Raw genomic sequence first — 15,686 nt, 5'->3', positions numbered from 1 at the left:
CTTGGGCCAGCTAGCAGCTGCTGAAGGAGGAGGGGGACTTGAGCTGGGGAGCCGCAGCCCCTAACTTTCCCTGCGGCCATCTATGGGGCACTTTAGGGCAGAGAGAGCATGTGCGCAGAGGACTACAGACCACCCCTGTCCTTCCAGCCCCGTCCTCGGCCAGCCCGGCAGCACTGTGCAGCACCCCTCCTGCGCCCCGGGTCCCAGACACGGCCCCACCCAGCCAGGCAGCACTGCATGGCGCCCCTTAAAGTGAGGCACCCAGGGCTAGGGCCTGGCTGGCCTGTAGCTGGGGCCGGCTCTGACTCCAGCCCCACAAACTGGAAGACAGAAGCCAGCTTAGCCAAAGGTAAGGTAAGATAAGGGAGAGGAGGGGAAGGGGGAAAATTAGGGGGCAGAGGTGAGAGAGGAAGGGGCTTGTGCTGAGAGGAGGGGGGCAGGTCAAGAGAAGAAAGGGGAAGGCACCAAGGGACAGGGTAGAGGAGAGACAAATGCCAGGGGGCCAAGTGCAGACAATGAGGAAAAGGGCAGGAGGGGAGGTGTTAGTGGGAAAGGAGACAGGGTGATGCTGGGAGAGGAGAGGGTAAGGGCTTTGGGGGTTAGAGGGAGGAGGGGGAGGTGCTGGGAAAAGGCATGAAAGAAGGGGTGGGTATGAGGCAGGGATAGAGCAAGACGTGTGAGGGCACAGGGGCATGAGGAGAATGGGGGCAGAGGGTGGTGAGGGGTTGAGTATTAGGGGCAAAGGGGGCAGGGGCAGTAAGGGAAGGGGAGGCACCAGGAGGGTGCAGGGCTAAGGGAAGGTGCAGGTGCCAGGGGATTCTGGGGTGAAGCAGAAGGGCAGACACCTGCAGGGGAGGGACCAGCACCAGAGGAGAGAGGCAGGGCAGGTGTAGAGGGAGGTGTTAGGAGAGGTGATGAGGACGGGTAGCTCTAGGGTTACCAGGTGTCCGGTATTGTACCAGACAGTCCGGTATTTGCACGCTCTGTCCAGTAAAAAAAATGAGAAAATACCAGACACGTGCAACGTGCGGTATTTTCTGATTTTTCCGGCTGCGCACCGGACAGAAGCCTGGCGTGTGCGGGGGAGAGCGGCTGGGAGGCGGGGCCGCGATTGCCACCAGGAGCCCTCAGTCGGTTGAGTGTGAGGAGGAGGGGGAGCCTCCTCCTCACTCGTGAGTCGCCAGGAGCCTGCGCGGGACAGGCAGCAAGTGCCCAGGTCAGTCCTGCTCCCCGCCGACCAATTTGCTCACCCCCCCCTTCTCAGCTGGCTGTTTCTCCCTCACTTCCCCTCCTGATCTTCCCCGACCAGCCCCCCTGCACCCTCCCCAGCTCTGCTTCCCGCCGTCCCGTTCCTCTTCCTGATCTCCCCCAGCCAGGGCCGCTGCACTGCCCCCCCGCCAGCTCTGCTTCCTGCCCCCCTTTCTCCCAGCCACCCTCACGGCCCCTGATCCCCCCAGCTGTGCTTCCCGCCCCCCCTTACTTGCAGCCATCCCTGCCCCCTCCCAGCCGGTCCCCCCTCCCCTGATATTCTGCGTCCAGCCCCGTTCCACCCGGCCCCCCTCCCCACAACCAGCCCTGCTTCCTGTTGGCCCCCCCATCTCCTCCGGCCAGCCCTGTTGCCCCACCATTAGCTGTTTCCAGGCCCCCCCATCTCCTCCCCTCCCCGGCCAGCACCACTCCCTTCCTAGCCAGTCCTCCTCCCCCTCACCCCCCCCCCCCGAAGCATATCCGGATTTTTGGGTTTTTTTTAAATGAGTACCTGGTAACCCCTAGCAGTGATCCAGGTCCTTGGAGTCTATTTTTTTTTCCACTCAACAACTTTGGTGTCCCCCCTTTTTTTTCCTTCAACAAAATTTTTCCCCGTCTTTTTTTTTGGGGGGGGGGGTTCAGTATTTTTTTTTCAGCCATCTGGCAACCCTAGGTAGCTCACATGAGTAGAGTGGGGCTACTGGAGGAGTGGGCACAGGGGGGAGAGAAGGACTGGTGGAGGGGGGCAGGTTGCAGGAAGGCTGAGGGCAGTGAGAAGGGCAGGAGTCAGGACAGCAGAGGGAGCAGCAGGCACCAGGGGAGCTGATGGAGCAAGGGGAGCCACGGCAGCAGAGGGAAAAGGTAAAGGGTTATAAGATATTTATTAATAACTTGGGTGGCACATTGAAACAAGCCACATGAACTCAGTACTGGTGCACAACACAAAATTCATTCTGCTCATGGGAGGAAACTTTTAGAGGGACACTTCCCCCAGCCTCTCTGCTCCCGAATTAATGTCACACACATTGGGGTAATGCAATTGCAGGATAGTTGCATACAGGGGTGGATGAGAGTGCTGTGGGGCCCAGGGCAGTGCCGCGGGGCCCAGGGCAGTGCCGCAGGGCCCCGGGCAGCAAAATTTCACGGCCCCCCCCTTTGACACAGCGCATGCGCCGTGGTGCCAAGGTGCATGCGCGGGGCCTCGGGAAGTGCGGGGCTCAGGGCAGCCGCCCCGCTCGCCCTGCCCTAAATCCGCCGCTGGTTGCATAAGGGGAGCTTGGTGGGGGCCAAATTAATTCCTGTTGGTAGGAGGATGGTGGAAAAAGTCCTTGGGGGGGTCACATGACACCTTTTACTTCTGGTCATGTGTCACCTCCGGAGGTGTGGCCAATAGGGGTCAGGGGCGTGGCTAATGGGGATCAAAGTACATTTAAAAAAAATTCTCTGGGTGCACATCCCAATGAAATGTGCTGTGCATGCATATGCAGCTCACGTGTGGTTGCAGATATATGCAGACAGCTTCTTTCGCACTGACAGGCATGAACACAAAGATGAAGGCAACACTACACAACACGCAGGCCCCATTTCAGTCAGTTCTGCTGATATTAATAAAATGCAACATTCCCCCATTTCCGCCCTTACAACAGCACTTGGAATGAGCAATGACAGTCTAGGAATGTAACTACTAAAACGCATCTCAACAGAAGACCGTTATATTGACGACTTTTTTGTTTTGGCTCCCACCTGCGGGCTGTGAGAGCCCCACGTAAACCCAGACTGCACCACGGGCCGCAAACAAACAGGCCACATGCGGTTCACAGGCTGCATGAGTAGCCCTGGCCTATGTAAGGGAAGTCAGGGCCCATAGAGACACTTAGACACCCCCCAACTGCAGCTACCCCCTTCTCATTGGTTTGCACTGATGAGCTCATTGTGGGAACAAACCAGAGAGGAAACCCAGCCCTGAGGCTCATCCCCATGCACAGGAAGCCTGGATGAATCAGTCTCCTACTTCACTGAGTAGCCCAGAGAGAAGTTAACCCCCCGCCCTGTTATTTCCCTCCTACAGTCTAGCAGCTGCTTGGAGAGCAGAGGAGTCCTGGCCCCCCCAGGAAAGGCAGGGTGCTGCAGACCGGGGCCCCAAGACTCTTCGAGGTAGATGTAACGCAGCCTGTTGTAATACCAAAGCCCGGAGGTAACAAGCAAGGTAGAGGTAGGAGGGGAGGGGATAAAACCCCCACCCAGTCTCAGGTGCTTTTTCTGGATGCCCCATATGGTGCTGCTGCTGCTGCCTCTGGTGCCAGAATCCCATAGGCCCGTGTGGAAGAATGATGCTGCATGTGGAAACACACATTCCGCAGGGGCTGGCCATGAGCAGTTCTACTGGAATGTTTTCTCCCAAACACTTGCTGCAGGGCTGGTTCTGGCAAGTGCTTCCTTCTGCATGTGTTTTGTGGGGCTCTAGCTCTGGTAGGTATCATTGCATGGTGGTGTTCGGGGGAGGGGGGGTTCATTTAGGGAAGGAACTGTTGCATGCATCCATCATGTGGGATCTGCCCCAGACGTGCGCCCAGCCTGGGGCTGACTGCTAGGAGACATGCCCAGCCCCCTTTTGGTTCTGGGGAATAAACAGGCTGAAACGGTTTTGGTTCCTTCCAGCCCATGCTGTTCGCAATGCAGCATCTTCATGACCTGCATCACCCCCAGTTCCTGCAGCCCAGAGCCACCAGGCCCTTGCAGCATGCACAGGTGCAGTGGGACGTGCTCATAAAACCACCTCTCAGAGCCAAGTGCTTCTAGGAATTGTGGCTAAAGTACAAGGGTCACACTTCCCCCACCACTCCACAGGCAGCAGCAGAGTCCAGACAGCCTATGAGAGCCCGAATCCTTTTATAGCAGCAAGCAAACACTGGAATTGGCCCCCATGCGGGGGGAGAACAAGCACCACACACCTGTTTTACAGCCAGTGCTGGCCAAACCCACCGCCTGTTACAACAGGACAAAGCCGACTCAGACATTTCTTCAAGCCACCCAACACCGCGCCAACCCTCTGAGCACAGAACCTCGGCACGCCAGGCACAGGGAGCCAGGGCATTCCACCACGCCTCAGATCTGGACCTCAGGCCTTACCCTGCAGCACAAAGCGTGACATCTGGGGGTCTGAATTCAGCAGGTGGGGGGAGGCAGTGAGAGCAATTCGCTGCCCCCCTCCAGCTGGCAGCCATCACCAAGGTGGCAGAGACCCTGGTTCTTACAGGGCCCAGCGCCCGATGGGGCCAGGAACACTCCCCGTCCCTCTGTCTCCTCAGCCCAGGACCGTGCACTTGGAATGGGACCAAAGAGCCTGCTTGTGGGTAGCAGCCAGCCACACACCCGACAAACTCCATGCACAAGCAAGCCCATTGCAGGAGTCCGCATTAGAGGAGTCTCAAAATTCCCTGGTACCCTGGGTTTCCCGTGTCCATCAGAAGGTCCCAAGCCCTCTACAGACGGCATGTGTCCCTACATTTGAGGTGGTCAGAGCCATGCCGGATGCCAGGCCGGGGGAGGGTGGGATGCCCTTAGTCCGTCTGTGCACGCAGGGATCTAGCCGGAGCACAGAACGCGGGGAGCAATCCCGCCGCCACATGGTGAAAGGGAAGTGAACAGCTCCGGCGTCCCGCAGCGCCTGGACAATCCAGAGCAAGCTTCTCTGGTACGCTCAGGCAGAACCCAAAGGCCCATCCAAGCCAGTAGCCTGCCTGCCAGCAGCGGCCAGTCCCAGGCGCCCCAGAGGGAAGGGACCGAAGAGGGAGCTAGAGGGAAATGCTCCCTCCGCCTTGACGGGGACTTTGGTTGGAGCCGGTTTGTCCAGGGTTTGCTCAGCACCTCGCCCCCGTCTGGAGCTGCCAGGCTCCGTGGGAATTCAGATCTCCCCCAGGGTGGCGAGCGGGACGCAGGCAGGGCCACCGGCACCGCAGAGCCTGGGGCTAAGCCCTGGAGGCCGAGGGGCTGCCCTCTGCAGCTGGCGGGACTGGACACAGCGCCTGGGGGCCTCTCCATCCCACGCGTCCCTGGCTCCCACGGGGCAAGATTATCTGCTGAGCAGTTCTCCTGGGGACAAACTGGGACCATCAGCTCCAGGTTCTCCCTGCCGGCCAAGTGGAGCTATCGGCAGGTGGGGCTGCCCCCCCTCTTCTTCCCACCCGGGAGGGGAACGTACCTGGAAGCCCCACAGCTGGCTGCCTGCTGAACCCAACATGGCTTCCTAGGAGAGGAGGGTCTGGGTATTTCATAGCCCGTGCAGACTGGCCCAGGTCTCAAGTGAAAGGTGACTGCTCTGAGCCCGGCCGACCCAGGGCTGCTGCTGGGCCAAGCCCCGATCCGAGCTGCACCCCCGAGCCTGGGCTGGACCCCCCTCTGGCAGAGGGCTCGGCTAGGGAAAGGGTTTGGTCAGAAAACTCGACCCAGCGCACTGCCACGCCGGGAGCCGGGGGTGCAGTGCCGCGCCCGGGACGTCCAGGAGGAAAAGTCTTTGCTGGGTCTGGGGCGCTGAGCACAGGCTGCCGGGCCCGAGAGCCCGATGCGCGAAGATGGCCCCCCTCCCCAGCTCCAAGCCAGCCCCAGCAGCGTAGCAGGAGCCCGCAGGACAGGACGCTAGAGGCAGCAGAGGATCCCGGACACCACCCCCAATACACCCCACCTCTCACGGCGGTCCAGGCGCAAGTCCTGTCTCCTGCGCAGGAGCCGGAGCCCAGCTGGGAAGGGCCCCCAGGTCACACCTGCCAGACACCCCCGCACCGCAGGCTCCAGCCTCTAGGCCCCCAAGGTCACTTTGGCATTTAAGGGCGACCCAGGAGCTCCCCCGGCCCTTCCGCACTCTCCCCCCTTCCACTGGGCTGGGGGTGCAGACTCTGGGTTGAGGTGGAGGGATTCGCGGGGGGGCTCTTGGCTGAGCCTGGGGTGCGAGCTCTGGGAGGCAGTTTGGGTGCAGGAGGGCCCCAGGCTGAGGTGCAGCCTCCGCCTCCGAGGGGGGCTCCCCCTAGACGACACTTGGGCAGCGCCTGGTCAGGGTGCAGCAGAGGTGAGGCAGGATCCCTGCCGCACCCAGGAGGGGCCCCCACAGCCCGGGCGGGGCGCACGCCCCTCTCCACAGGCACGGTCCCTGCAGCTCCCTGTGGCCGGGACTCCCCATTCCCCGCCCTGCAGGGCTGCAGGCGGGACCGGGTCCTGGTGACCCCTGCCTGGCCTGGACGCGCTGGCTGCTTCCGGAGTGGCGAGGGCAGATAGGGAGCCTGCTCAAGCAGCAGCCCTGCTGAACCGCCGGAGGGTCGCTGGGACAGGCCGGTCGAGCGCCCGACCAGTCGGTGGCTGCCGGCCTCAGGCAGCCCCGGTGCAGGGATCCTGACTCAGTTCCTGCAAGGAACGTCCCCCAGGGCATCCCGGCTGAGCTCCTGCAGCCTCACCCGCCCGCTCCGGCTGCCCCCGAAAGCGCCCGCGAAACCCGTCCTGAGTCAGCCTGCCCCGCGTTCATCTCCGCCCATTCCCACCAGCGTCTCGGGGGCAGTTCGCCCGTCGGCCCCACGCTGGGCCTGGACAGGGTTGCTCAGCCCTGCAGGAGAGGAGACCACCGGCCTCGCGTGCCAGGCAGCCGGGGCTTTGAGACCCCTCCCCGAGGAGCACACACTGCAGGGGGCCTGGGACCTGGGCGGGGAGAGGAGGGCCATGCCCAGCGGGGCAGGGACCAAAGAGATGTCCTGGGTTCACGCATCACTCCTGCGGCAGGGACAACCCGCGCCTGCCTTTTGTCACCTAGCTCCCCCCCGCAGCAGAACCCTTTCCGGAGCTCCGGCAAGCAGCCACGGCCGCCCCATCCCCCCAGCAGAGGGCTCAGGGGGCAAACAACGCCCTGAATTCCGGCCGCAAAGGCCTTGCACCCCTGCAGCGCCGGCGCCAGCTCCCCACAGCCAGCAGGGGGTCATAGACCCGGGGCCGCAGGAAAGCCCAAGAGTCCCCGTGGTGGCTCAGCGCCCTGCGGTCCGTCGAGCACGCTGCGGTGTGCTCCCCCGCCTGCAGGGCTATTTCTCCTTCTCCCGCCATGCCTCCCGGCTGGACTTGAGGAAGTCGCTGCGCAGCAGGCGGTAGAAGAGGACGATGTTCATGGGTGTCATAATGGCCATGCCCACCGTGCCCACGGTGTAGGTGGCCAGGGGGATGTTCTCGCGGTTCAGGACCAGCCAGCGGGTCATCCAGGCCAGCGTGGTGATGCGGAACACCGCGTAGGTGCCCAGGTTGACCATGCTGTTGAGGCGGTACCAGGTGGTGTGCGGCAGGTTGGCCATGAGCAGGATCTGGCGCAGGTGCAGGAAGATGGAGTTAATCTCCACCAGTAAAGCCACAAGGGCAAAGCCGATGTACTGACGGACCAGCACGGCCACGCTGAAGCAGACAATCACCTGGCCAAGAGAGAGGACAGGGGCTTCACCCACAGTCTGGACACCCAGGGCAGGGGACTGGCGGTGACCTGGCCCCCGGCCACCCCCCAAGTGGGACGGATGCTGGGAAAGAGGCAGCGGCTCCCCCTCCCAATCCTCTCTTGCCTGCTGGAGCCAAAGGGACATTTGCCTTTACCAGCTACCCCGGGGCCCCTCGTCACTGTCCGAAAGGCTCAGCCGCGCAGGGAAGCAGCCGCCTGGCGTCTTCGCCCTTTGCACAAGCCAGAGCAAGAGACAAGGCAGCAACTTTCTGTTTAATAAACTCTGGAAACCCCCCGTGTGCCATGGGTCTAACCAGCCCCCGGCATCCTGGAAAGATGCATCCAGGACTCCCAAATACCCCTGCCCCATAGGGGCCCTACCACAGCCCCCCCGCGGGGCTTGGCTGCTCTGTTCCCACGTCAGAAACCCTGCAGGGCCCTGCTCCCCACCGGCAGAGCTGGCTGCCCCAGACCCCCCACGCAGCCAGGCCAGGGCAAAGCAAGAGGGCGTGACTGGCACAACGCCGGGCACGGCTCGGCCCCGGGCGGAACAGCAGGACAGGCTCCGGGAGAGAGCAGCAGCTCCCCCGCCACTGAATCCACCCACGCTGCCCTCGCCCCGGCTCTGCAATGGGATTAGCTGCTCCCTGCCAGCTAAGCTCCCGGCTCGGCCAGAATTAGACGTATTATTGCAGTGGCCTTTCGACCCGCTCGGCGGCAAACCCAGTCGGGGTGGGCAGAGCAGCAAGTCCAACCGCCGCCCCCCCTCCCCCCCGAAACCTCCCAAGCCTTTCCGGGGTCCTACCCAGCCCCCCTATGGGGCCAGCCTGCCTCCCCTCCCCCGTTCTGCCTGGGCCCGGCTTCACCCCACTGGCGCCCCACACTCCCCTGCCTTTCCCCCTGGAGCTGGCTGGGACGCGCAGGCAGGGCTTATGCTCTCCGAGTACGTCCCAGAGCCTGGCGCACCCCTCCACCCGCCACGGGGGCGCCCACGGCCCTGCCTGCCCCGACTCCGGCCCACGGATCCCCCGCTGAGAACTGCGCCAGCAGCCAGCTGGAGTCAAGGCCTGAAAGCGTGTCCCAGGCTGCAGGCTGGACAGCTCCTTCGCTCTGCTGCGGGCAGGACGTGCTGGGGCCAGCTGAGACGGGCTGGGTCGCGTCCTGCACCTCCCAGCCCCAGGCCTGACGCCGGGAAGATCTGCACACGCAGCGGAGCCGAGTCTTCCCGGAGCCGAACTCGCTGCGCGGGGAGCAGGGAGATTCCGGGAAGGTGCGTGGCAGGAGCTGGCGCCGTGACCTCTCCTGGCACAGGGCCACGCTGTGCGAAGCGGCTCAGGGCGGGGCTGCTCCCGGCCTGCAGCAGGCACAGGGCGCTGCTTGTGTAACCCGGGGCTGGCTGGTTACCCAACAGCCTCAGCCTGGGAACCTGCAGTGAGCACAGGCTGCCCCGGCCCCACACGCCCCCCTCTGCTCAGGGCTGGCGGGTGGCACAGAACGCCGCAGGCTCACGCGCAACGTCCCAGCAGGGGCTCATGGCGAGGGAAGTCCTGCCACGTGTCTCCCTGGTTTTTGTGCTGGCATCTCGCCCCCTCCTCTCTGCCCCGCTCCGGGGGCCTTGGGGAACACGTGCCCTTCGGCCGGGGCGGCTGGCTGGCCCCTTCCCCGCGGACACGCTCCTCGCAGAGAATTCCAGGCACCAGGACCCACCAGTCCGGCGTCCCGCCCTCATCCATCTCAGGCCGCAGTCCTCTGCCAGCTGCCCACCCTGCCCAGCTCAGCAGCACCTACACTGGCGCTGCCCTCCCCCTGGCCAGTGACCCCAGAGCAAGAAGCCCTGGCCGGGGGCGGCGAGTGTAGGTGCCCGGATCACTCCCAGCCATATGGATCCAGGAGCGTCCTGCCCCGTTTCACCAGGAAAGCCGAGAGAGGAGATCGTGCACCAGGTGGAACGGGCCAGCGGGGAGCGGGCTCCAAACGTCGGGCACCCAGGCCCTGGCAACCCACCAAGTGGCCCATCTTCACCTGGGCACAGCGCCACGCGGAGACTCACCACGGCATGATGGAAAAGCAGCTCCCAGGACTGGTGAAGCTTCTGATTGCACAACATGTCCACAAAGTCGTGGAGAAAATACCCTGCAGAAAGACAGCGCCCGTCAGCAGGAATCCGCCCGCCTCGAGGCGCCGCGCTCACGGCTAAACCCAACCAGGGCCGGCCAGCTCTGCAGTGGGGCCCCAGGGAAGAAGGCCAGTCGGCACTGCAGGGCCCCGGCGTGCAGCTGCCGGAAAGGAAGAGCGCGCTTGGGCTCCCTGGGAACGTCTGGCCGCTCCCCAGCGGCTCTCCCTGATCCGGGCCCAGAGACGCTCACACGTCCAACGGCTCGCGGGCCTTCCTCTGCCACGCCTGGCCCAGGAAACCAACCGGCCTCCACACAAAGGCCAGCCCCAGCAGCCGCTCCTAGCGCCCTCTCTGCTGCCTGCCCAGTCCCTCCCTTGCCCCGGCCACGCTCCCAAAGGCCTCTGCTCCGGTTCAGCTGGGCCTCCTGGAAGGGTGGGGAATGGAGACACCAGCATCCACCCCACCCGGGTGCTTGGGAGAGGGTGTCCCAGCGAAGAGCCTTTCACCCCAGTAATTCTGGAGCAATCAGCCCGGCAGGGCAGGGCGAGAACCAGGCACCCCCATCTCCGGCCCTCCCCACTCGGCACATGAGGTCAGTGCAAGCCGCCGGCTTCACACGCCAGCCTGGCCGGAGCAGACAGGACGTGTGGCTGGGTCCCCCTCTGCCCCCCAGCCCCCAGCAGAGAGACCAGCAAAGCCTGGGGGCAGGACCCCGCCCCACTCGCTGCCAGGGCTGGAGCCCAGAAACCTCGGCTGGGGCAGGAGCGAGTCCAGGGCACGTGGCTGTTCGGGGAGCGGGCGAAGTGCAAACACGGTAACACCGAGCAAGACAACCTCTGCCCTCTCCACCCCGAGCCCGGCGCGAGCTCCCCCCCCCAGGGGACACGGAGCAGCCCGAGCCCGGCGCGAGCTCCCCCCCCAGGGGACACGGAGCAGCCCGAGCCCGGCGCGAGCTCCCCCCCCAGGGGACACGGAGCAGCCCGAGCCCGGCGCGAGCTCCCCCCCCAGGGGACACGGAGCAGCCCGAGCCCGGCGCGAGCTCCCCCCCCCCAGGGGACACGGAGCAGCCCGAGCCCGGCGCGAGCTCCCCCCCCAGGGGACACGGAGCAGCCCGAGCCCGGCGCGAGCTCCCCCCCCCCCCAGGGGACACGGAGCAGCCCGAGCCCGGCGCGAGCTCCCCCCCCAGGGGACACGGAGCAGCCCGAGCCCGGCGCGAGCTCCCCCCCCAGGGGACACGGAGCAGCCCGAGCCCGGCGCGAGCTCCCCCCCCAGGGGACACGGAGCAGCCCGAGCCCGGCGCGAGCTCCCCGCCAGGGGACACGGAGTGGCCCGAGCCCGGCGCGAGCTCCCCCCCCCCCGCCAGGGGACACGGAGCGGCCCGAGCCCGGCGCGAGCTCCCCCCCCCCCGCCAGGGGACACGGAGCGGCCCGAGCCCGGCGTGAGCTCCCCCCCCCCCCGCCAGGGGACACGGAGCGGCCCGAGCCCGGCGCGAGCTCCCCCCCCCCCGCCAGGGGACACGGAGTGGCCCGAGCCCGGCGCGAGCTCCCCCCCCCAGGGGACACGGAGCGGCCCGAGCCCGGCGCGAGCTCGCCCCCCCCACACACAGGGGACATGGAGATGCCCGAGAGCCAGCGAAGCGACTCCCAGGACAGAGAGAGTCCAAAGTCCAGTTGTGGTGCGTCTGGTGCAGGGGCCCCAAGCACAGACCATGCACCAGTCCAAAGCTGCCCCCGCTCCTCACAAGCTGTCACGACAGCCCCAATGCGACCCGCCGGCCTCGCAGAAAACCTGAACTGCAGTGGCACAACTGTTAGGGTGGGGGTGCTGAGCTGACCCCCTCCCTGTCCATACTCCGGGGCCAGCAGCCGGGACCCTGGCACAGCGCCTGGGGGCGCTGCACCCCTATTTCCTGCATCTAGTCCTCAAGCAGCCCCCCCACCCCCGGGCTCTTCCCACCCCCATACGCAGAAAGGCAGCACACAGGGCGGGCGTGTGCCTGAGCCTCTACCCAGTCCGCAGGCAGCAACTTTCCTCTCCAACTCGGGTGCAGGGCCTTGGCGGCAGCGGGTCCCAGAGGGGAACTGCCCGGCCTGCCAGCCTCTGTCCCGCAGGCTCTGCTGGTGAAGCCGGGGCCAGTCGCCTGCCATCCCCCGCGAGGGCTGGGGGGTCTCGGCAGAAGGCTCTCGCTGTCACTGCTGAATGGGGCAATTGTTGGGCAGCCTGGCGCAGGAGAGAGACAGCCCCGGCTGCGCTGGCTCCTTTGTCCCCGGAGACTCGGCGGGGGATGAAATCCAGCTCAGCGCCCAGCCGGCTCAGGGAGACCGAGGGAAGAACTTTGGGGCCAAGCGATCCTGAAGACCAAGGAACGTCAAGAGACGCGCTCCACTGCAGCGCCCGCCCCCGCCGGGATCGCTCCGGGCCACGCCGTCCCACAGCCAGGCTCGCCCGCCCCCGCCGGGATCGCTCCGGGCCACGCCGTCCCACAGCCAGGATCACCTGCCCCCGCCGGGATCGCTCTGGGCCACGCCGTCCCACAGCCAGGCTCACCTGCCCCCGCCGGGATCGCTCCTGGCCACGCCGTCCCACAGCCAGGATCACCTGCCCCCGCCGGGATCGCTCCGGGCCACGCCGTCCCACAGCCAGGCTCGGCTGCCCCCGCCCCCACCGGGATCGCTCCGGGCCACACCGTCCCACAGCCAGGATCACCTGCCCCCGCCGGGATCGCTCCTGGCCACGCCGTCCCACAGCCAGGATCACCTGCCCCCGCCGGGATCGCTCCGGGCCACGCCGTCCCACAGCCAGGCTCGCCAGCCCCCGCCGGGATCGCTCCGGGCCACGCCGTCCCACAGCCAGGATCACCTGCCCCCGCCCCCGCCGGGATCGCTCCGGGCCACGCCGTCCCACAGCCAGGCTCGCCTGCCCCCGCCGGGATCGCTCCGGGCCACGCCGTCCCACAGCCAGGATCACCTGCCCCCGCCGGGATCGCTCCTGGCCACGCCGTCCCACAGCCAGGATCACCTGCCCCCGCCGGGATCGCTCCTGGCCACGCCGTCCCACAGCCAGGATCACCTGCCCCCGCCGGGATCGCTCTGGGCCACGCCGTCCCACAGCCAGGCTCGCCCGCCCCCGCCGGGATCGCTCCGGGCCACGCCGTCCCACAGCCAGGATCACCTGCCCCCGCCGGGATCGCTCCGGGCCACGCCGTCCCACAGCCAGGATCACCTGCCCCCGCCGGGATCGCTCTGGGCCACGCCGTCCCACAGCCAGGCTCGCCCGCCCCCGCCCCCGCCGGGATCGCTCTGGGCCACGCCGTCCCACAGCCAGGATCACCTGCCCCCGCCCCCGCCGGGATCGCTCCGGGCCACGCCGTCCCACAGCCAGGATCACCTGCCCCCGCCGGGATCGCTCTGGGCCACGCCGTCCCACAGCCAGGCTCGCCCGCCCCCGCCGGGATCGCTCTGGGCCACGCCGTCCCACAGCCAGGATCACCTGCCCCCGCCCCCGCCGGGATCGCTCCGGGCCACGCCGTCCCACAGCCAGGATCACCTGCCCCCGCCCCCGCCGGGATCGCTCCTGGCCACGCCGTCCCACAGCCAGGCTCGTCTGCCCCCGCCGGGATCGCTCCGGGCCACGTCGTCCCACAGCCAGGCTCGCCTGCCCCCGCCGGGATCGCTCCTGGCCACGTCGTCCCACAGCCTGGCACAGCGGCCCTGGGGTCACGATCCCGCAGAGGGGGACTCGCTTGGGACCAGCTCTCAGGATGGTTTGCTGTGGGGCCACTTGGCCAGCCCCGCCCCTAGACGTGGCCTCCAGTTCACCTGCCCAGCCATGGCGTTTGCCTTGCTCCCTGCGCGCTCCATAGCGAGCCCAGAAAGCGGCCCTGTGCCAGGGCCCCGCGCCCGGGGAGAGAAGCCCCCAGAGCGCTAGCGAGACTTCCATGGGCCGGTGCCCCGCGGGGGACTCTCACCTATGGACACGCAGACCAAGCTGTGGGTGGCTGCCGAGTGCGTGCCGATCAGGTCCTTGGCCATCTGGGGGTGGAAATAGAACCTGCCCGGGAGAGACGCGGGTAAGAGCCCAGCCCAGCCCCTGCCCTTGCAGCCCCTGCTCCGCCCTGGCTGGGATGGGCCTGCACCAGCCTCTGCGCCCACGGCACCCCCCTGCCCCTCGGTGCCCCAGCCTCTCACAACGCCCCAAACCCCTTCCCCCAAGGCACCCCCACACCCAGCACCCAGGCCCCTACCCCCATGGCACCCCCACGCCCAGCACCCAGGCCCCTACCCCCCAAGGCACCCCCACGCCCAGCACCCAGGCCCCTACCCCCCATGGCACCCCCACGCCCAGCACCCAGGCCCCTACCCCCCATGGCACCCCCACGCCCAGCACCCAGGCCCCTACCCCCCAAGGCACCCCCACGCCCAGCACCCAGGCCCCTACCCCCCATGGCACCCCCACGCCCAGCACCCAGGCCCCTACCCCCCATGGCACCCCCACACCCAGCACCCAGGCCCCTACCCCCCATGGCACCCCCACGCCCAGCACCCAGGCCCCTACCCCCCATGGCACCCCCACGCCCAGCACCCAGGCCCCTACCCCCCATGGCACCCGCACGCCCAGCACCCAGGCCCCTACCCCCCATGGCACCCCCACGCCCAGCACCCAGGCCCCTACCCCCCATGGCACCCCCACGCCCAGTCCCTGCCACCATCTGTGCCCCTGCACCCATGGCACCCCCACGTCTGGCCCCCACCATATCCATGCCCCTCAACACCCCCACACCCAACACCCCACAGCACCCCCACACCTAGCCCCAGCGCCCACAGCACCCACGTGCCCATCTGTGCCCCTGCCTCTCACGACACCCCCGCCCCCTTCCCCCATGGTACCCCCGCCCCCAGCACCCCGCCCCCATGGTACCCCCGCCCCCAGCCCCCTTCCCCCAAGGCACCCCCGCCCCCATGGTACCCCCGCGCCCCGCGCACCCCGCCCCCATGGTACCCCCACGCCCGGCCCCCTTCCCCCATGGTACCCCCACCCCCAGCACCCCGCCCCCATGACGCCCCCGCGCCCCGCGCACCCCAGCAGCGCCCCGGCGCCGCTCAGCAGGCTGTGCGCGAAGGAGGTGCAGATGTTGCGCCACTTCCAGCGGTTGCGGAGCGCGGGGCGCGGCGGGGGCACCAGCCGCTCCAGCCCGCGGCTCAGCAGGCGGAAGGCGGCGAAGGAGCCGCCGACGAGGAGCAGCAGCGCCGGGCTCAGCTCCATGGGGCGCCGCGTCCCTTCCCCGCCCCGCTCCGCTCCGCGCCTTGTGTAACTTTCCTGCGGCCCCAGCCCACGCCCGGCCCGCGGGCTCCCATTGGCCGCAGCGGCGCCGCCCCGCCCCGGGTGTGCCGGGCACAGGGCACCGAGCCCGGCCCCGCCTGCCCGGCCCGCCCCCTGCGCAGGGATGGGCACGAGGCTCGAGTCTCGGGGCAGCGCCCGAGGACCGGCCAGGGCTGGCCCCGGCTGCCCCTTTGCCAGGCACCGGGCGGGGAGGGCTGCTAAGGGGCCCCGGCCCCACCGTACAACCTCCGAGTCTCACCCAGCTGGGAGCATGTGCCTGGGCGGCGCTTTCGGGGAGACCCGGGCCTGGGAGTTTCTCTTACGGCTCCGGCAGCCAGCCGAGTCCACGAGGCTCAGGCTTTCCCGTGGGCCTGCCCCTGGCCAGCAACGCTACCGTTTGGTGGCTGCTTCCAGAGTGGCTGTGGGGGCAGATCCCGGCACACAACTCCCTGGAGTGTGCCGGGCTGCGGCCCTTTTCCAGCTCCCGGGGAGAAGGCTTTGGGGGTCCTGGCTGCACTTTTCCTGTGGCCCCTGCCCTGCGCACACCCT

At 67.3% G+C, this 15,686-nt stretch overlaps 2 protein-coding genes across 2 annotated transcripts; one reads left to right on the top strand and one right to left on the bottom strand.

Moving 5' to 3' along the window:
• Window positions 1–2,112: 2,112 nt before the first annotated feature.
• Window positions 2,113–15,153, bottom strand: TLCD2 (TLC domain containing 2). Its single transcript, XM_075904481.1, has 4 exons — window positions 14,896–15,153; window positions 13,786–13,868; window positions 9,753–9,835; window positions 2,113–7,682 (listed from the first exon to the last, which is right to left on the bottom strand). The coding sequence occupies exons 1-4, from the start codon at window positions 15,078–15,080 to the stop codon at window positions 7,305–7,307; spliced, it is 729 nt and encodes a 242-aa protein (XP_075760596.1). The 5' UTR covers window positions 15,081–15,153; the 3' UTR covers window positions 2,113–7,304.
• On the top strand, window positions 11,430–13,779 carry LOC142819295 (uncharacterized). Its single transcript, XM_075905112.1, has 2 exons — window positions 11,430–11,493; window positions 12,114–13,779. The coding sequence occupies exons 1-2, from the start codon at window positions 11,430–11,432 to the stop codon at window positions 13,616–13,618; spliced, it is 1,569 nt and encodes a 522-aa protein (XP_075761227.1). The 3' UTR covers window positions 13,619–13,779.
• Window positions 15,154–15,686: the final 533 nt, after the last annotated feature.

The sequence above is a fragment of the Pelodiscus sinensis genome, chromosome 21, assembly GCF_049634645.1.
Source record: "Pelodiscus sinensis isolate JC-2024 chromosome 21, ASM4963464v1, whole genome shotgun sequence".
Taxonomy (NCBI): domain Eukaryota; kingdom Metazoa; phylum Chordata; order Testudines; family Trionychidae; genus Pelodiscus; species Pelodiscus sinensis.
The sequence above is the reverse complement of the archived record's forward strand: the minus strand, read 5'-3'. Positions and strand labels throughout refer to the sequence as shown.

Excerpts from the sequence above, each read along its gene's own strand:
- LOC142819295 (XM_075905112.1), top strand. The coding sequence starts at position 11,430 with ATGGAGATGCCCGAGAGCCAGCGAAGCGACTCCCAGGACAGAGAGAGT. Across the intron at positions 11,494-12,113 it reads GAGTCCAAAGTCCAGTTGTG|CTCAGCGCCCAGCCGGCTCA; the intron begins GTGCGTCTGGTG and ends GATGAAATCCAG.
- TLCD2 (XM_075904481.1), bottom strand. The coding sequence starts at position 15,080 with ATGGAGCTGAGCCCGGCGCTGCTGCTCCTCGTCGGCGGCTCCTTCGCC. Across the intron at positions 13,869-14,895 it reads GGCGCCGGGGCGCTGCTGGG|GTTCTATTTCCACCCCCAGA; the intron begins GTGCGCGGGGCG and ends TCTCCCGGGCAG. Across the intron at positions 7,683-9,752 it reads TGCTTTTCCATCATGCCGTG|GTGATTGTCTGCTTCAGCGT; the intron begins GTGAGTCTCCGC and ends TCTCTTGGCCAG.